Source organism: Mobula hypostoma, chromosome 11, assembly GCF_963921235.1.
Source record: "Mobula hypostoma chromosome 11, sMobHyp1.1, whole genome shotgun sequence".
NCBI classification, from domain to species: Eukaryota; Metazoa; Chordata; class Chondrichthyes; order Myliobatiformes; family Myliobatidae; genus Mobula; species Mobula hypostoma.
In genome coordinates this window covers 372,760-393,699 of record NC_086107.1, presented here as the reverse complement: position 1 = coordinate 393,699, position 20,940 = coordinate 372,760, and the positions used below count along the sequence as shown (strand labels likewise).

At 46.0% G+C, this 20,940-nt stretch overlaps 1 protein-coding gene across 1 annotated transcript in view; it reads right to left on the bottom strand.

The window, feature by feature from the left end:
• Window positions 1-240: 240 nt before the first annotated feature.
• bet1l (Bet1 golgi vesicular membrane trafficking protein-like) overlaps window positions 241-20,940 on the bottom strand; it is a 41,595-nt gene continuing 20,895 nt past the window's right edge. The window contains exons 2-4 of the mRNA XM_063061540.1: window positions 16,383-16,471; window positions 9,904-9,960; window positions 241-1,013 (exon numbers count right to left, since the gene is read on the bottom strand). Of these exons, the coding sequence (XP_062917610.1) occupies window positions 846-1,013; window positions 9,904-9,960; window positions 16,383-16,471 (314 nt within the window). The 3' untranslated portion in view covers window positions 241-845. The remainder of the gene's footprint in view (window positions 1,014-9,903; window positions 9,961-16,382; window positions 16,472-20,940) is intronic.

Below are 20,940 nucleotides of genomic sequence, written 5' to 3'. Positions count from 1 at the left end.
TTCCCCTCTGCCATCAGATTTCTGAATGGGCATTGAACCCATGAACAGTACCTCACTTTTTTTGCCCCATATATTTAATTTATTTCAATATATATTATTATTGTATTTCACTGTACTGCTGCTGCAAAACGACAAATTTCACAACATACGTCATTGATAATAAGCCTGACTCTGGCAAAATGGACTTGAAGGTTCAGTGTGCACAAAGGGAAGATAAAATGAAAATGAACCATGTGCAAAATTCACATAGACAGTTGTTTAGGCAATTAATATTTATTCAGAGTGAAAATATAGAGAGAGCACACACCAACGAAGTCCAGCTGAATGCAGCTCAGCGGCAGTAAGTTTCAGAAAAGATTCCATTAAGTGAAGAGAATTGTTAAATCAGAGAATTTCTGTAGAAAAATTATCTGTACATATATATGAAATATTAGAATGAAATAACTAATTGAATGATTATTATTAAATTAAATGATCACTAACTACATCATTATAAAAGTGCTGTTCTTGCCCTGTATGGAAGTTTTCAGTTCTCCTGTTATATAGTTCTGGGATTTGATTGGAGCTCAAAAGCACAGCAGCTTTTGTAAAAACACAATCCTCACTGAAGACTGCAACTGGTCCACTGGTTGCACGATACAACAGTGTGTGTGGGGGGCATAGTACAATCATTGTTGGGTAAAAGATCACATCCCTCACCAGACATAAAGTGCACCTTCCCGATTCCCAGGCTGATCATGAGAATGATGTCCACGTAAAATCCCTGATAAAGGAAGGAGCAGTCACTCTTCTCAACTGTGTCCATAGGAAATCTGTTCGTTATAACATTGTGCTTCATAACCAGCTCAGGTCTGCATCCTGGTGACCAGGAAGTACAGGATGAAGAAGAGGAGGACCAGACCGACAGACATGTAGCACAGCAACTTCTTATTGTCCCGTCCTGATCTCACCATCGTGGAAAACCGCTTTACACTCCCCGTCAGAAGGCCAGTGGCACTCAAGAAATCAGAGTCCTGAACCAAACACAGAATACATCAAGTCTAGATTGGAAAAATACTCTGCAGTTAGAGTTGTGTTCCACTCTGGACACAGTTTTCACATTTCCACTGTGAGGGAGAGAGGGGGGACAGGAGGGTGACCGGTGGGGGGGTGGGGGAGGGTGGAGGGAGAGGGAGACATTTACCTTCCAACAGTAGGGAGTGAAGGATATTGATCAAGGGCTGAAAGATGACTTAGTGATAACTGTCCTGTCTGGGTGTGTGAGTGGGTAGGTGTAGAAAGTGAAGAACAGATGGAAAAGGAGGAAATATAAATTTAGCACAATTACACTTCCAAAGAATTGACTGAATGTTGCACAGGAGCTCGACACAGAATCAGGTTGATGGAGGTGGAGTGTAACATACTGTGGACATGTTCCCTCTGCCTCATCATTAGTCAGACATGGTTTGTCATGCCAATCCACACTGGGTTTTTCTAAACAATAAACACCCGACTAAACAGACATTAATGCTGTCCCTGACTAATGTTTTGAGAAGATTTCCCACTGATAGGCACTATTAAATTCATGCTTTATCTATTTATTTCTAATGTGACAAGAATACACATAGATTAAAATGTAGCTGTCCTGGGCTGGCACCAGTGGGATCAGCAGTTGGTCTGCCACCTGTCTTCAAGAGAGAGAGCGATAAGGAAAACAATGGCACAGCATTTGGAGATGTTAATGAAGGAAGGAGAGCTGTCAAGATTGGCTCCCCCTTTGAACCCTGAACTGTTTGAAGTGATGGACAGGCGATACCCCAGCAGGGGGATAAAAAGGGACAGGTTTGCTAAGGCAACGCACACACGACACCCGAGGTAACGAGACCCTGGAAACGGTGCGTCTCTCACAAGTTGGTGGGAAGTTCTTGGATGGCTGATCGCGGGATCAAGCCATAGACGCTTAGGGTGGAAAGGCACGATCGGCGGGAACCTGGTGTGTGTCCACCCTTGCCTGGGTGCCGGGTTCACCGCAGGGAAACGATCGTATCTGGAAACGGAGGGGTCACGGTCGGTGACCTCAGATGACATCACAAAGGACTCACTCGCCCGAAAGCTGACTGTGAAGGTCTGTGTGGAAGCCTTGAATATTCATTCGTTTTGCTCTCTCTCTCCTTCCCCCCACTGTCCATCACCACGGCAGCAATTACTGCGAACTGAACTAAATTGAACTGAACTTTGAGTCACTTTGAAACTGGTCATTTACCCCTAGACAACGATAGAGCTTGATTAATCCTGTTATCTTAATTCTGTGCACATGTGTGTTTATCATTGCAGAACTGCTGCATTTATTATCCTTTTGATTAGAGTACTGTGTTGCTTGTTTCTTTAATAAAACTTTCTTAGTTCTAGTAATCCAGACTCCAACTAACTGATCCATTTCTGCTGGTTTGGCAACCCAGTTACGGGGTACGTAACATAAGTGGGGTTCTCGTCCGCGATTTTGAACGCTGAATTTGGGACGGAGTAAATTGATTGGGTCAAAATTCCCGAAAGAAAGAAAAGACAAACAGCAGAAATGGAGGCTGAGGAAATTATAAAGGCACCGACCTTGGAGGCATTAGAGGATGCCAGGGAAACGGAATTGGTAGCTGTGGCCAAACGGTTGAATCTTGTTAACGGGAAGTCGACAATGAGGAGAGAGGAGATACACAGAGCTATCGTAGAGCACTATGTATCTAAAGGTGTGTTTCCCCAAGGCGAGCTGGGGTTGGTGTCTATTGAAAAACCTGCTGGAGACGCAGTACAGGTGCAGCTTGAAAAACTGAGACTCGAGCACGAGTTCCAGGTACGGCAGTTAGAACACGAAGAGAAGCAGTTAGAAAGGCGGGAGAAAAAGAGAGAGTTAGAAAGGCAGGAGAAAGAGAGAGAGTTAGAAAGGCGGGAGAAAGAGAGACAGTTAGAAAGGCAGGAGAGAGAGAGAGAGAGAGAGACAGCTGGAGCGAAAGGAGAAACAGAGGGAAAGGGAATTCGAGCTGGAGAAGTTAAAGATAAGGGCAGAGCAGGGGCCCATGCCGAACCAAGGTGGAGGGTTCCAGGCGACCCAGGAGGTTAGGCTGGTTCCCCCATTTGACGATACCGACGTGGATCGGTACTTTCTCCATTTTGAAAAAGTTGCTACAAGTCAGGACGGCGGGGAGAGTCCGCGAGAAAAGTCAGAAAGTAAGCCGGGGACTAGCGAGAAGGATAAGGTAGACCGGGAGCAGTCTGGTAGGAAGTCTCCTGGGGTCGTCTGTTATAATTGCGGGAAAGTCGGACACTTTGCGTCCAGGTGCTTTGCCCCAAAGAAGGAGACGGGAAAAGGAAAAACGGCGATTTTGACTGGCTGTATCGAGCTGGTAAACGAACCGCTAGGATAGGACAGGTCTGCCAAAGTTCAGGAAGGGCTCGAGAAGTTTATCTCGGCCGGATTGGTGTCGGTGAAGGAGGGGTTAAAACCAGTTCCAGTGCGGATCTGGAGAGACACGGGAGCGTGTCAGTCACTAATACTGAAGAGTGTATTAGAGTTTAGCTCAGAGACCCTTGACTGGGGAGGTCAAGGTCAAAGGTATTGGGGAAGGGACGGAAGCCGTGCCTTTGCACCAGATACACTTACAAAGCAAGCTGGTCTCTGGACTAGTCACGATCGGGGTGAGGCCCGAATTACCGATGAAAGGCGTGGAAGTCTTGCTCGGTAATGACCTCGCCAGGGGAATCGTGTTCCCAGCCGTGAGATTGACAGGTCAGCCTGCCAGCATTGAGGCCCCGCCCATGGACTCACAGGTTCATCACGGGACTGCGGTAGTAAATTTAGCTGAGACGTTTCTGCCAGCCTTGTACGAGAAGGGGGTAGAAAGTGAAAAGAAGGAGTGTAGTGAGACAAGAGGTAGTGAGGGAGCTGAGACAGACTTAGCATTAACCAGGAAGGAATTTGTGCAGGCGCAGGAACGAGACGAGGGGCTGATGGTTTTGGCAGAGACAGCTCTCTCTGACACAGAATTAACAAGGGAACTAGTAGGCTATTGTGTGGAGGAGGAAGTGCTAAGGAAGAAAGGGAGACCAAGTACCATACCCGCAGATGAGGAATGGGGGGTGGTGCAAAAGAGTTATGAGGATGAGATTTTTAACCTGGCCCACAAGGTACCCCCCGGTGGACATTTTGCAGTGCTGGAGGAAACAGTTGGTGGAATCATGAAAGAGGTTTACCGGCTGCCCCGGGGGAAGGATGTTATTGATTAGGGCCGACGCGAACTGGGACGGTCACAGGCTTTTGATATGCTAACAAACCTAGTCGGTGTTAGCGCGGAAATCAATGAAGCTAGGGGCCCCCTGATAAGGAAAAAAACCATTTTGAAAAGATGAGTATGGTATCGACCAGATGGGAGAAGGCTATTGTTTTGGCCAGCTCTGCTGATAAGGTCTCTCCCTTAATCCCCGAACAAAGCGACTCTTTAGGAGAAGTAATTAAACGACTTGCACACGTGTGTTTGATTGTCCCGAGGCGATGCAAAGAACTGGGACGTTGGGTGGTTTTTCTTACACTAGGTAGCCTAGCAAGCATCATCCCTATGAGTAATTCAGTGACTAAAGGGCTGACGAACACAGGGGTGTGTATTGGCGATGTAATACGGCTGTCTGAAGCCAGCTTGATAGTGAACCTTGAAAAAAATGAGTTCGGCCACACGAAGGTCACTTACCTGGGAATTGTGGTGACACAGGGGCAGCTGGCAGCGATGCAAGCTAAAGTGCGGGCTATCTCGGACATCCCAACCCCGACAGACAAGAGGGCCCTCAGAAGGCTCTTGGAGATGGTGGGGTACTGTAGGAAGTTTTGCAATAACTCTGCGGTCACTACCCCTCCCCCTCCTACCAAGCCCTTGCGAGAGAAAACTAAGTCGGAATGGGACGACCCTTGTTATTGTGGTCCGGGACGAAACCAAATGAGAGGTTACATTGATCGCAATTCATCGGTGTTTTTGGCCACTATGAAGTTTGCTAAGTTGGAGCCTGGTCTAAGGGATTAGTAATAACATATAGAAGGAACAGGAAATGTGATGGCTGACTGTCTCGGCCTGAAACGTCGACTGCGCCTCTTCCTATAGATGCTGCTTGGCCTGCTGCGTTCACCAGCAACTTTGATGTTTGAATTTCCAGCATCTGCAGAATTCCTGTTGTTAGCTGATAAAGATGTATATTTGTGTGTATCAAATAATGTATTCATGTTTGTAATTTTTACCCCCCGGTAAAAATCCTTAAAGGGGGGAAGTGTGACAAGAATACACATAGATTAAGATGTAGCTGTCTTGGGCTGGCACCAGTGGGATCAGCAGTTGGTCTGCCACCTGTCTTCAAGAGAGAGAGCGATAAGGAAAACAATGGCACAGCATTTGGAGATGTTAATGAAGGAAGGAGAGCTGTCAAGATTGGCTCCCCCTTTGAACCCTGAACTGTTTGAAGTGATGGACAGGCGATACCCCAGAAGGGGGATAAAAAGGGACAGGTTTGCTAAGGCAACACACACACGACACCCGAGGTAACGAGACCCTGGAAACGGTGCGTCTCTCACAAGTCGGTGGGAAGTTCTTGGATGGCTGATCGCGGGATCAAGCCATAGACGCTTAGGGTGGAAAGGCACGATCGGCGGGAACCTGGTGTGTGTCCACCCTTGCCTGGGTGCCGGGTTCACCGCAGGGAAACGATCGTATCTGGAAACGGAGGGGTCACGGTCGGTGACCTCAGATGACATCACAAAGGACTCGCCCGAAAGCTGACTGCGAAGGTCTGTGTGGAAGCCTTGAATATTCATTCGTTTTGCTCTCTCTCTCCTTCCCCCCACTGTCCATCACCACGGCAGCAATTACTGCGAACTGAACTAAATTGAACTGAACTTTGAGTCACTTTGAAACTGGTCATTTACCCCTAGACAACGATAGAGCTTGATTAATCCTGTTATCTTAATTCTGTGCACATGTGTGTTTATCATTGCAGAACTGCTGCATTTATTATCCTTTTGATTAGAGTACTGTGTTGCTTGTTTCTTTAATAAAACTTTCTTAGTTCTAGTAATCCAGACTCCAACTAACTGATCCATTTCTGCTGGTTTGGCAACCCAGTTACGGGGTACGTAACATAAGTGGGGTTCTCGTCCGCGATTTTGAACGCTGAATTTGGGACGGAGTAAATTGATTGGGTCAAAATTCCCGAAAGAAAGAAAAGACAAACAGCAGAAATGGAGGCTGAGGAAATTATAAAGGCACCGACCTTGGAGGCATTAGAGGATGCCAGGGAAACGGAATTGGTAGCTGTGGCCAAACGGTTGAATCTTGTTAACGGGAAGTCGACAATGAGGAGAGAGGAGATACACAGAGCTATCGTAGAGCACTATGTATCTAAAGGTGTGTTTCCCCAAGGCGAGCTGGGGTTGGTGTCTATTGAAAAACCTGCTGGAGACGCAGTACAGGTGCAGCTTGAAAAACTGAGACTCGAGCACGAGTTCCAGGTACGGCAGTTAGAACACGAAGAGAAGCAGTTAGAAAGGCGGGAGAAAAAGAGAGAGTTAGAAAGGCAGGAGAAAGAGAGAGAGTTAGAAAGGCGGGAGAAAGAGAGACAGTTAGAAAGGCAGGAGAGAGAGAGAGAGAGAGAGACAGCTGGAGCGAAAGGAGAAACAGAGGGAAAGGGAATTCGAGCTGGAGAAGTTAAAGATAAGGGCAGAGCAGGGGCCCATGCCGAACCAAGGTGGAGGGTTCCAGGCGACCCAGGAGGTTAGGCTGGTTCCCCCATTTGACGATACCGACGTGGATCGGTACTTTCTCCATTTTGAAAAAGTTGCTACAAGTCAGGACGGCGGGGAGAGTCCGCGAGAAAAGTCAGAAAGTAAGCCGGGGACTAGCGAGAAGGATAAGGTAGACCGGGAGCAGTCTGGTAGGAAGTCTCCTGGGGTCGTCTGTTATAATTGCGGGAAAGTCGGACACTTTGCGTCCAGGTGCTTTGCCCCAAAGAAGGAGACGGGAAAAGGAAAAACGGCGATTTTGACTGGCTGTATCGAGCTGGTAAACGAACCGCTAGGATAGGACAGGTCTGCCAAAGTTCAGGAAGGGCTCGAGAAGTTTATCTCGGCCGGATTGGTGTCGGTGAAGGAGGGGTTAAAACCAGTTCCAGTGCGGATCTGGAGAGACACGGGAGCGTGTCAGTCACTAATACTGAAGAGTGTATTAGAGTTTAGCTCAGAGACCCTTGACTGGGGAGGTCAAGGTCAAAGGTATTGGGGAAGGGACGGAAGCCGTGCCTTTGCACCAGATACACTTACAAAGCAAGCTGGTCTCTGGACTAGTCACGATCGGGGTGAGGCCCGAATTACCGATGAAAGGCGTGGAAGTCTTGCTCGGTAATGACCTCGCCAGGGGAATCGTGTTCCCAGCCGTGAGATTGACAGGTCAGCCTGCCAGCATTGAGGCCCCGCCCATGGACTCACAGGTTCATCACGGGACTGCGGTAGTAAATTTAGCTGAGACGTTTCTGCCAGCCTTGTACGAGAAGGGGGTAGAAAGTGAAAAGAAGGAGTGTAGTGAGACAAGAGGTAGTGAGGGAGCTGAGACAGACTTAGCATTAACCAGGAAGGAATTTGTGCAGGCGCAGGAACGAGACGAGGGGCTGATGGTTTTGGCAGAGACAGCTCTCTCTGACACAGAATTAACAAGGGAACTAGTAGGCTATTGTGTGGAGGAGGAAGTGCTAAGGAAGAAAGGGAGACCAAGTACCATACCCGCAGATGAGGAATGGGGGGTGGTGCAAAAGAGTTATGAGGATGAGATTTTTAACCTGGCCCACAAGGTACCCCCCGGTGGACATTTTGCAGTGCTGGAGGAAACAGTTGGTGGAATCATGAAAGAGGTTTACCGGCTGCCCCGGGGGAAGGATGTTATTGATTAGGGCCGACGCGAACTGGGACGGTCACAGGCTTTTGATATGCTAACAAACCTAGTCGGTGTTAGCGCGGAAATCAATGAAGCTCGGGGCCCCCGATAAGGAAAAAAACCATTTTGAAAAGATGAGTATGGTATCGACCAGATGGGAGAAGGCTATTGTTTTGGCCAGCTCTGCTGATAAGGTCTCTCCCTTAATCCCCGAACAAAGCGACTCTTTAGGAGAAGTAATTAAACGACTTGCACACGTGTGTTTGATTGTCCCGAGGCGATGCAAAGAACTGGGACGTTGGGTGGTTTTTCTTACACTAGGTAGCCTAGCAAGCATCATCCCTATGAGTAATTCAGTGACTAAAGGGCTGACGAACACAGGGGTGTGTATTGGCGATGTAATACGGCTGTCTGAAGCCAGCTTGATAGTGAACCTTGAAAAAAATGAGTTCGGCCACACGAAGGTCACTTACCTGGGAATTGTGGTGACACAGGGGCAGCTGGCAGCGATGCAAGCTAAAGTGCGGGCTATCTCGGACATCCCAACCCCGACAGACAAGAGGGCCCTCAGAAGGCTCTTGGAGATGGTGGGGTACTGTAGGAAGTTTTGCAATAACTCTGCGGTCACTACCCCTCCCCCTCCTACCAAGCCCTTGCGAGAGAAAACTAAGTCGGAATGGGACGACCCTTGTTATTGTGGTCCGGGACGAAACCAAATGAGAGGTTACATTGATCGCAATTCATCGGTGTTTTTGGCCACTATGAAGTTTGCTAAGTTGGAGCCTGGTCTAAGGGATTAGTAATAACATATAGAAGGAACAGGAAATGTGATGGCTGACTGTCTCGGCCTGAAACGTCGACTGCGCCTCTTCCTATAGATGCTGCTTGGCCTGCTGCGTTCACCAGCAACTTTGATGTTTGAATTTCCAGCATCTGCAGAATTCCTGTTGTTAGCTGATAAAGATGTATATTTGTGTGTATCAAATAATGTATTCATGTTTGTAATTTTTACCCCCCGGTAAAAATCCTTAAAGGGGGGAAGTGTGACAAGAATACACATAGATTAAGATGTAGCTGTCCTGGGCTGGCACCAGTGGGATCAGCAGTTGGTCTGCCACCTGTCTTCAAGAGAGAGAGCGATAAGGAAAACAATGGCACAGCATTTGGAGATGTTAATGAAGGAAGGAGAGCTGTCAAGATTGGCTCCCCCTTTGAACCCTGAACTGTTTGAAGTGATGGACAGGCGATACCCCAGCAGGGGGATAAAAAGGGACAGGTTTGCTAAGGCAACACACACACGACACCCGAGGTAACGAGACCCTGGAAGCGGTGCGTCTCTCACAAGTCGGTGGGAAGTTCTTGGATGGCTGATCGCGGGATCAAGCCATAGACGCTTAGGGTGGAAAGGCACGATCGGCGGGAACCTGGTGTGTGTCCACCCTTGCCTGGGTGCCGGGTTCACCGCAGGGAAACGATCGTATCTGGAAACGGAGGGGTCACGGTCGGTGACCTCAGATGACATCACAAAGGACTCACTCGCCCGAAAGCTGACTGCGAAGGTCTGTGTGGAAGCCTTGAATATTCATTCGTTTTGCTCTCTCTCTCCTTCCCCCCACTGTCCATCACCACGGCAGCAATAACTGCGAACTGAACTGAACTAAATTGAACTGAACTTTGAGTCACTTTGAAACTGGTCATTTACCCCTAGACAACGATAGAGCTTGATTAATCCTGTTATCTTAATTCTGTGTACATGTGTGTTTATCATTGCTGAACTGCTGCATTTATTATCCTTTTGATTAGAGTACTGTGTTGCTTGTTTCTTTAATAAAACTTTCTTAGTTCTAGTAATCCAGACTCCAACTGACTGATCCATTTCTGCTGGTTTGGCAACCCAGTTACGGGGTACGTAACACTAAATAAATCCAAGACAAATTTTGTGCCGTGAAAATACCCAGGAAGTCCACCTACTCACCATGCCATCCAAGTATCTGTTCTGGTCAGCTGTCTCCTGGTCAATGTCCAGAGCAATCTGCATGAACAAGTCAAGTTCAATGTCAGTTTATTTATTGATTTAGTGCTACTGCGTGGAGTAGGCCCTCCCTGCCGCGCTGCCCCAGCAACCCACAACCCGCTTAACCCTATCACGGCACAACTTACAATGACTAATCAACCTATAGTGTACGTCTTTGGACTGGTCACCCAGGGAACACCCACAAAGTGCACAGGAAGGACATACAGGGACTCCTTATAGAATGGCGCTGGAACTGAACTCTGAACTCCAGCCTCCGGAATGCCCCAAGCTGACTGCTATGCTACCATGGTCACCCATTTGTCATGTATACAGGTACACATAGATACTGCCTCGCCAAACAAAACAACGTTCTTCCAAACCAAGGTGCACAACACAGTTCATTTAACTCACACACATGACACAAAGAGATATAACCACAAATAGATTAACAAATAATAAGGTTCGAAGTTCGAAGTAAAATTGTATTATCACAGTACATGCAGTGGCATGCAAAAGTTTGGGCACCCTGGTCAAAAATTCTTTTACTGTGAATAGCTAAGCGAGTAAAAAATGGAACTGATTTCCAAAAGGTATAAAGTTAAAGATGATGCATTCCTTTAACATTTTAAGCAAGAAAACTTTTTTTATTTCCATCTTTTACAGTTTCAAAATAACAAAAAAGGAAAAGGGCCCGAAGCAAAAGTTTGGGCACCCTGCATGGCAGTACTTAGTAACACCCCCTTTGGCAAGTATCACAGTTTGTAAACGCTTTTTGTAACCAGCTAAGAGTCTTTCAATTCATCAACGACTGCACTGGCACTGCTTCCTGCACACATGCTGAGCTCGTTGACTTCATTAACTTTGTATCCAACTTTCACCCTGCCCTCAAGTTTACCTGATCCATTTCCAACACCTCCCTCCCCTTTCTAGATCTTTCTGTCTCTATCTCTGGAGACAGCTTATCCACTGATGACTCTCACAGCTATCTGGACTATTCCTCTTCTCACCCTGTCTCTTGCAAAAATGCCATCCCCTTCTCGCAATTCCTCCGTCTCTGCCGCATCTGCTCTCAGGATGAGGCTTTTCATTCCAGGACGAGGGAGATGTCCTCCTTTTTTAAAGAAAGGGGCTTCCCTTCCTCCACAATCAACACTGCTCTCAAACGCATCTCCCCCATTTTACGCATATCTGCTCTCACTCCATCCTCCCGCCACCCCACTAGGAATAAGGTTCCCCTGGTCCTCACCTACCACCCCACCAGCATACAGAACTGAAGGCATTATAATTGAATGTGCGTAGTAGTAAATAGAACATAGAACATAGAATAGTACAGCACAGTACAGGCTCTTCGGCCCACAATGTTGTGCCGACCCTCAAACCCTGCCTCCCATATAAGCCACCACCTTCGATTCCTCCATATACCTGTCTAGTAGTCTCTTAAACTTCACTAGTGTATCAGCCTCCACCACTGACTCAGGCAGTGCATTCCACGCACCAACCACTCTCCGAGTAAAAAACCGTCCTCTAATATCCCCCTTGAACTTCCCACTCCTTACCTTAAAGCCATGTCCTCTTGTATTGAGCAGTGGTGCCCTGGGGAAGAGGCGCTGGCTATCCATTCTATCTATTCCTCTTATTATCTTGTACACCTCTATCATGTCTCCTCTCATCCTCCTTCTCTCCAAAGAGTAAAGCCCTAGCTCCCTTAATCTCTGATCATAATGCATACTCTCTAAACCAGGCAGCATCCTGGTAAATCTCCTCTGTACCCTTTCCAATGCTTCCACATCCTTCCTATAGTGAGGTGACCAGAACTGGACAGAATACTCCAAGTGTGGCCTAACCAGAGTTTTATAGAGCTGCATCATTACATCGCGACTCTTAAACTCTATCCCTCGACTTATGAAAGCTAACACCCCATAAGCTTTCTTAACTACCCTATCCACCTGTGAGGCAACTTTCAGGGATCTGTGGACATGTCCCCCGAGATCCCTCTGCTCCTCCACACCACCAAGTATCCTGCCATTTACTTTGTACTCTGCCTTGGAGTTTGTCCTTCCAAAGTGTACCACCTCACACTTCTCCGGGTTGAACTCCATCTGCCACTCCTCAGCCCACTTCTGCATCTTATCAATGTCTCTCTGCAATCTTTGACAATCCTCCACACTATCTACAACACCACCAACCTTTGTGTCGTCTGCAAACTTGCCAACCCACCCTTCTACCCCCACATCCAGGTCGTTAATAAAAATCATGAAAAGTAGAGGTCCCAGAACAGATCCTTGTGGGACACCACTAGTCACAATCCTCCAATCTGAATGTACTCCCTCCACCATGACCCTCTGCCTTCTGCAGGCAAGCCAATTCTGAATCCACCTGGCCAAACTTCCCAGGATCCCATGCCTTCTAACTTTCTAAATAAGCCTACCGTGTGGAACCTTGTCAAATGCCTGACTAAAATCCATATAGATCACATCCACTGCACTACCCTCATCTATATGCCTGGTCACCTCCTCAAAGAACTCTATCAAGCTTGTTAGACACGATCTGCCCTTCACAAAGTCAGGCTGACTGTCCCTGATCAGACCATGATTCTCTAAATGCCCTTAGATCCTAGCTCTAAGAATCTTTTCCAACAGCTCTCCCACCACAGATGTAAGGCTCACTGGTCTATAATTACCCGGACTATCCCTACTACCTTTTTTGAACAAGGGAACAACATTCGCCTCCCTCCAATCCTCCGGTACCATTCCCGTGGACAACGAGGACATAAAGATCCTAGCCAGAGGCTCAGCAATCTCTTTTCTCGCCTCGTGGAGCAGCCTGGGGAATATTCCGTCAGGCCCTGGGGTCTTATCTGTCCTAATGTATTTTAACAACTCCAACACCTCCTCTCCCTTAATATCAGCATGCTCCAGAACATCAACCTCACTCATATTGTCCTCACCATCATCAAGTTCCTTCTCATTGGTGAATACCGAAGAGAAGTATTCATTGAGGACCTCGCTCACTTCCACAGCCTCCAGGCACATCTTCCCACCTTTATCTCTAATCAGTCCTACCTTCACTCCTGTCATCCTTTTTTTCTTCACATAATTGAAGAATGCCTTGGGGTTTTCCTTTACCCTACTCGCCAAGGCCTTCTCATGCTCCCTTCTTGCTCTTCTCAGCCCCTTCTTAAGCTCCTTTCTTGCTTCCCTATATTCCTCAATAGACCCATCTGATCCTTGCTTCCTAAACCTCATGTATGCTGCCTTCTTCCTCCTGACTAGATTTTCCACCTCACTTGTCACCCATGGTTCCTTCACCCTACCATTCTTAATCTTCCTCACCGGGACAAATTTATCCCTTACATCCCGCAAGAGATCTCTAAACATCGACCACATGTCCATAGTACATTTCCCTGCAAAAACATCATCCCAATTCACACCCGCAAGTTCTAGCCTTATAGCCTCATAATTTGCCTTTCCCCAATTAAAAATTTTCCTGTCCTCTTTGATCCTATCCTTTTCCATGACAATTATAAAGGCCAGGGAGCGGTGGTCACTGTCCCCCAGATGCTCACCCACTGACAGATCTGTGACCTGACTCGGTTCATTACCTAGTACTAGATCTAGTATGGCATTCCCCCTGGTTGGCCTGTCCACATACTGTGACAGGAATCCATCCTGGACACACTTAACAACTTCTGCCCCATCTAAACCCTTGGAACTAATCAGGTGCCAATCAATATTAAGGAAGTTAAAGTCACCCATGATAACAACCCTGTTATTTTTGCACCTTTCCAAAATCTGCCTCCCAATCTGCTCCTCTGTATCTCTGCTGCTACCAGGGGGCCTATAGAATACCCCCAGTAGCGTAACTGCTCCCTTTCTGTTCCTGACTTCCACCCATATTGACTCAAAAGAGGATCCTGCTACATTACCCACCCTTTCTGTAGCTGTAATAGTATCCCTGACCAGTAATGCCACCCCTCCTCCCCTTTTTCCACCTTCTCTATCCCTTTTAAAGCACTGAAATCCAGGAATATTGAGAATCCATTCCTGCCCTGGTGCCAGTCAAGTCCCTGTAATGGCCACTACATCATAATTCCATGTATGTATCCAAGCTCTCAGTTCATCACCTTTGTTCCTGATGCTTCTTGCATTGAGGTACACACATTAAGGTAGATGAAATTGTAGCACTTTTATAGACTGGCACGTATGATGTTGTAGGCATCACTAAATCATGGCTGAAAGAAGATTACAGCTGGGAGCTTAAGGTCCAAGGATGCACATTGAATCGAAAGGACAGGCAGGCAGGCGGGGGGGGGGGGGCATTGCTCTATTGGTAAAAAATGAAATGAAATCAATATAAAGAGGTGGAAGAGGGTCAGAAGGTGTTGAATCATTGTGGATCAAGCAAAGGAACTACAAGGGTAAAAAGTCCTTGATAGGTGTTGTATACAGATCTCCAAATGGTAGTAGTAAGGATGTGGCCTACAAATTACAATGGGAGATAGAAAATGAATACCAAAAGGGCAATGTTACAATAGTCATGGGGGACTTCATTATGCAAGTAGATTAGAAAACAGGTTAGCGCTAGATTTCAGGAGGGGGAATTTCTGGAGTGCCTATGAGATGGCTTTTTCGATTAGCTTGTGGTTGAGCCCACTGGAGGATTGTACAATGAACCAGAATTGAGAGCTTAAAGTAAAATAATCCTTAAGATCAAGTGATTATGTCTGAAATTTGAGAAGGAGAAGCAAAAGTCAGATCTATCAGTATTACAGTGCAGTAAACAAAATTACAGAGGAATGAGAGAGAAGTTGGCCAGAACCGATTGAACACTGGCAGGAATGATGGCAGGGCAGCAATGGCTGGAATTTCTAGAAGCAATTCAGAAGGCACAGGATATAAACATCCCAAAGAGGAAGTAGTATTCTCAAGGCAAGTTGATACAATCATGGCTAAAAAGTCAAAGCCAACATAAAACCCAAAGAGAGGGCATATAATAGAGCAAAAATTAGTAGGAAGTTAAGAGGATTGGGAAGCTTTCAAAAACGGAAGGCAACTAAAAAGTCATTAAGAAGGTAATACAAAGTCATTAAGAGGGAATACAAAACTAAGCCAATAATATTAAAGAGGATACCAACAGTTTCTTCAGATAGATAAAGTGTAAAAGAGAGGCGACAGTGGATATTGGACTGCTGGAAAGATAGTAATAGGGGCAAGGAAATGGCAGAGGAACTGAATAAATATTTTGCATCAGTCTTCACTGTAGAAGACACTAGCAGTATAGTAAAAGTTCCAGGTATCTGGCTTCATGAAATGTGTGAAGTTACCATTGTTAGTGAGAAGGTTCTTGGGAAACTGAAAGATCTGAAAGTAGATATGTCATCTGGAGCAAATAGTGTACAGCCCAGGGTTCTGAAAGAGGCAGCTGAAGAAATTGTGCAGGTGTTAGTAATGATCTCTCAAGAAGCACTAGATTCTGGAATGGTTCCGGAAGACTAGAAAATTGCAAATGTCACTCCACTCTTCAAGAAGGGAGAGACGCAGAAGAAAGGAAATTATCAGCCAGTTAGTCTGACCTTATTGTCTGGGAAGATGTTGGTGTCGATCACTAAGGATGAGGTCTCAGGTACTTGGAGGAACATGATATAATATACCATAGTCAGCATGGTTTCCTCAAGGGAAAATCTTGGCTGACAGATCTGTTGGAATTCTTGGAAGAAGTAACGAACAGGATAGACAAAGGAAAATTGGTTGATATTATGTATTTGGATTTTCAGAAGGTCTTTGACAAGGTGCCACACATGAGACTGCTTAACAAGCTATGAGCCCATGGTATTGCAGGGAAGATTCTAGCATCAATAAAGCAGTGGCTGACTAGTAGGAGGTAGAGTGGGAATAAAGGGAGTCTTTTATGGTTGGCTGCCAGTGACTAGTGGTGTTCCACAGGGGTCTGTGTTGGGAATGATTCTTCTTATGTTAGATGTCAATGATTTGGATGATGGAATTGTTGGCTTTGTTGCAAAGTTTGCAGATGACATGAAGTTAAGTGGAGGGGCAGGCAGATTTAAGGAAGTAGAGAGGCTACAGAAGGACTAGGACAGATTAAGAGAATGGACAAAGAAGTGACAGATGGAATAAAGTGTCGGGAAGTGTATGGTCATGCACTTTGGTAGAAGAAATGACTATTTTCTAAATGGAAAGAATATACAAAAAACTGAGACAGAAGGGACTTGGGAGTCCTTGTGCAGGATTCTCTAAAGGTTAACTTGCAGGTTGAGTCTGTGCTGAGGAAGGCAAATGCAATGTTAGCGTTTATTTCAAGAGGACAAGAATATAACATTTCCTGCTCAGAGCATTGGCTGGTCTAGGCAGCTGTAAAAACAAATTAGAGGAAACGTTGCTAATTACTGTGGGACAGGGCTTGAAAATTAAAATGTGACAAACCGCTTTGAGTCGGGACACTTTGCTGGACAGGTTCTCTGCCATCCGCTTGTTTTCTGCATCGAGCATTTGGTCCACTGCACTAGAGCCGCCTGAGGAGGAGAATTAGAATCAGAATCAGAATTAACACCATTGGCATATGTCATGAAATTTAACAGAACAAGGCTGTGTAGCGATGATGTTTCACGGGGACAAGACTGGGCAACAATGATGTTTGACTGTTAAACACTGGGTAATGATGATGAGGAGGAGGAAAATGGTTAACAACTGCACTAGAGCCGAGGCTTCAGGAGGAGAAGGTAAATGATAAACTAAACTTGCTGGATAAAAGCCCCCTCTACCTTCCCCTCACACTGGGTGTGGCACGGTTAGCATGCTTTGCACTTACAGGTGACTGGGTTACGTTCCTGCTGCTGCCTGTAAGGAATTTGTATGTTGTCCCTGTGACCGCATGCATTTCCTTCAGATGATCCGGCTTCCTCTCACAGTCCAAAGATGTACTGGTTGGCAGGTTAATTAGTCATTGTAAATTGTCCGGTGATTAAGCTTGGGTTAAATTTTAGCCAGAGTGGTGAATGCTTTGCCACAGACTGCGGTGGAGGCCAAGTCCGTGGATATACTTGAAGCAGAAGTTGATCGTTTCCTGTTCAGTCAGGGTATCAAAGGATATGGCGAGAAGGTAGGTGAATGGGGTTGAGTGGGATCTGCGATCAGCCATGATGAAATAGCGGAACAGACTTGATGAATTGAATGGCCTAATTCTGCTCCTGTGTTTTATGGTTTTAGGATTGCTGGGTAGCACACTTGAAATGCCAGAGGGGCCTGTTTCATGCTGCATCTCAATAAATGAATAAATAAATGGATTGGGATCAGCTCCAGTAAGGGTAATGCTGCTGTTTAAAGAAAAGAGACAAAATTTAAAATTTAGTCAGAATTATTTGTTGACCTGGCATTGTTTGCAAAATGCTGGAATTCATCATTAAAGGCATGTAACCTTAGGATGTCACAGGGTTTGTCATTGTCAATGTGGTTTAGTGATTTCAGTCTGGTTCAATGTGTCCCACAAACCCAATCATTTTTCTACAGGATGAACTCGCAAATTAAACTCTTTGGAATAAGGGAGATCTCATTGAAACCTATTACACATTGAAAGGCTCAGATGGAGTGGGTATGGAGAGGATGTTTCCTATTGTGGGGGAGTCTAAGACCAGAGGGCACAGCCTCAGGATAGAGGGACATCTATTTAGAACAAAGACGAGGAGGAATTTCTTCAGCCAGACGGTGGTGAATCTGTGGAACTTATTGCCACCGACAGCCGTGGAGGCCACGTCATTGGGTATATTCAAAGCAGAGATTGATAGTTCTTGATTAGTCAGGACATCAAAAGTTACAGAGGGAAGGCAAGAGAATGGGGTTGAGACGGATAATAAATTAGTCATGATGGAATGTGGAACAGACTCGATGGGTTGAATGGCCTGATTTTGCATCTATGTCTTGTGGACCTAGCAGAGAGAAGTAAGGGGAAAACCAGTTATTGGAGAATAAAAACCTGCGGAGTAAATCGGAGGTAAATGTGCCACTCTGGCATTGAAAGCATTTCATTGCAAGGGGTACAGTAGAGAAGGCAGGACTGGATAGGGCCTCAGAGACTCCACAATTAGATTGTTTTGTATAGTTTTATTTCAGAATTCCGCCATTTAATGATGTTTGTTGTGTATAACTTTGGTCTTGTGGAAAGAACATGAGAAACAGGAGGAATTAGCTCATCCGGCCCGGTCCATCATCTTACACCACCAGGACCGATCTTCAGTCTCAGTAACTGTTCATGTCATAAAGTTGACGTGCTGTACAGGAACAGCCCTTCGGCCCACAATGTCATCCTAACACCTTTAACCACCTACCCTCATCCCATTTATCCCATTTGCTCATATTATGACCGTAAATGGCAGGATACTTGGAAGTGTGGAGGAGCAGAGGGATCTGGGGGTACATGTCCATAGATCCCTGAAAGTTGCCTCACAGGTGGATAGGGTAGTTAAGAAAGCTTATGGGGTGTTAGCTTTCATAAGTCGAGGGATAGAGTTTAAGAGTCGCGATGTAATGATGCAGCTCTATAAAACTCCGGTTAGGCCACACTTGGAGTTCTGTGTCCAGTTCTGGTCGCCTCACTATAGGAAGGATGTGGAAGCATTGGAAAGGGTACAGAGGAGATTTACCAGGATGCCGCCTGGTTTAGAGAGTATAGATTATGACCAGAGATTAAGGGAGCTAGGGCTTTACTCTTTGGAGAGAAGGACAAGGAAAGGAGACATGATAGAGATGTACAAGATATTAAGAGGAATAGATAGAGTGGACAGCCAGCGCCTCTTCCCCAGGGCACCACTGCTCAATACAAAAGGACATGGCTTTAAGGTAAGGGGTGGGAAGTTCAAGGGGGATATTAGAGGAAGATTTTTTACTCAGAGAGTGGTTGGTGCGTGGAATGCACTGCCTGAGTCAGTGGTGGAGGCAGATACACTAGTGAAGTTTAAGAGACTACTAGACAGGTACATGGAGGAATTTAAGGTGGGGGGTTATATGGGAGGCAGGGTTTGAGGGTCTGCACAACATTGTGGGCCGAAGGGCCTGTACTGTGCTGTACTATTCTATTCTACTCATGTATCTTTTCAAGTGTCTAACTATATCTCTTCAATGCAGTGACTGTATCTGATACCACCATCTACTCTGGCAACATGATCCAGATAACAGTGCCTCTCTGTGTAAAAACGCTTCCTTCTCAGATCTTCTTTAAAATTTCTTCCTCTCACCTCAAGCCCCCACTCTCTTGCTTTTGAAACCCCAAGTTTTTCCCATTTCCACCATTATATTGAAGAATCTGCAGATGTCTGTTTTGAATGGACTCAGTGACTGAATCCTGACATTTCAGGGTGGAGTTGCAGAGTCACCAGCCCCCACCTCAGTCCAAATGGCCCGACCCTTCCCCTAGAATCATGATCTTCTCAGCCACAAGGAACTCCTCACATCCAGGAATGTGGACACTCTGTGGCTACTTTATTAGGTAAACCTGCTTATTAATGCAAATATCTAATCAGCCAAACATGGCAGCAACTTAATGCTTAAAAACAAGCAGATATGGTCAAGAAGTTCAGTTGTTCTTTAGACTAAACATCAGAATGGGGAAGAATTGTGATCTCAGTGACTTTGATCACGAAATCTCAGAAACTACTCATCTGCAACCAAGGTTCATGGGATTGGTGTCCGCAGTGTATAAACTGCCCCACACGGACAAGCGGAAATGAGGGTGACCGCATTCAGAAATCTGAGCTTCTAAGGTGTTCTGATTGGGCAAAGCCGATAACTCTTTCCTTTAGAGTTCTCCACTCCATGGGGTAGAAACTGTTGTATTACACTGAATCACTGTTAATTCACCACAAATTACTCGAGTCAAAAAAACAAAGACAGGGTAGGTCTGCCAGTCAGTCCCATTCCCCACTCTAACAAATCTCTGATCAGCACAGCTAAAATTTCTTCCAACAAGAACAAGTGAAAAACCTCACACACAAAATGTCAGAGGAACCTAGCAGGTCAGGCAGCATCAATGGAGGGGAATAAACAGATAACATTTTGGGCCAAGATTCTTAATCAGGACTAGAAAGGAAGGGGAAGATGCCAGACTAAGAAGGTAGAGGGAGGGGAATGAGGATAGCTAAAAGGTTGTAGGTGAAGCCAGCAGATGGAGTGGGGGGGGGGAAGATGTGAGAAGCTGGGAGGTGGTATGTGGGAAAGGCAAAGGGCTGGAGAAGAAGGAATCTAAGAGGAGAGGAGAGTGGAACATGGGAGAAAGGGAAGGAGGAGGGGCACCAAGGGAGGGAAGAAATTATTGTAAGGAAAAATAGATGTTGATGCCATTAGGTTGAAGGCACACAGATGGAATATGAGGTGTTTCTCCTCCAGCCTGAGACTGGACTCATCATGGCAGAACAAGAGGGACCAACAGGTTGAATGAGAATGGGGACACTGAAGAACCTTCTCTGCATCCCCTCAAAGTCATTCACATTCTCCCTAACGTGCAACAGGCCACCAGACACTGAAACAACTTTAGAAAGGATTGGGAGAAAGTCCTTGCTTTTATACTTAATGGCTGTGTTTAAGAAGGTCAATATCTCATTGATTTGACCACTGATATTTGGTTCTACATTGTTACCCAGAGCTGGAATGACATCCTAACTTTGAAAGGCTGGGGTCAGATCTATAATTGGACCATTTTATTACCAACACCCTTCCTGAATTCATATTCCCACCTCTCTGTAAAGTTTGGCAGGCCAGGTCCATACTGGGAACATAAGTGAAAACCACAGCCTTATCGGAAAGGTCCGTGAAAGTGTGGCTGATAGTTGCCAATCAGTGGGCCGAAGGACCTGTGTCCATGCTGTATTTCCCCAACCAGACCTTTGCCCCACCCACCTGAAACCTCCACAATATGGATGCACTGCATAGACCCAGGTCATAACCAGGGGTGGGGGGGGGGGAGGGAACTATTGTCACGTGGTTTCATAATGAA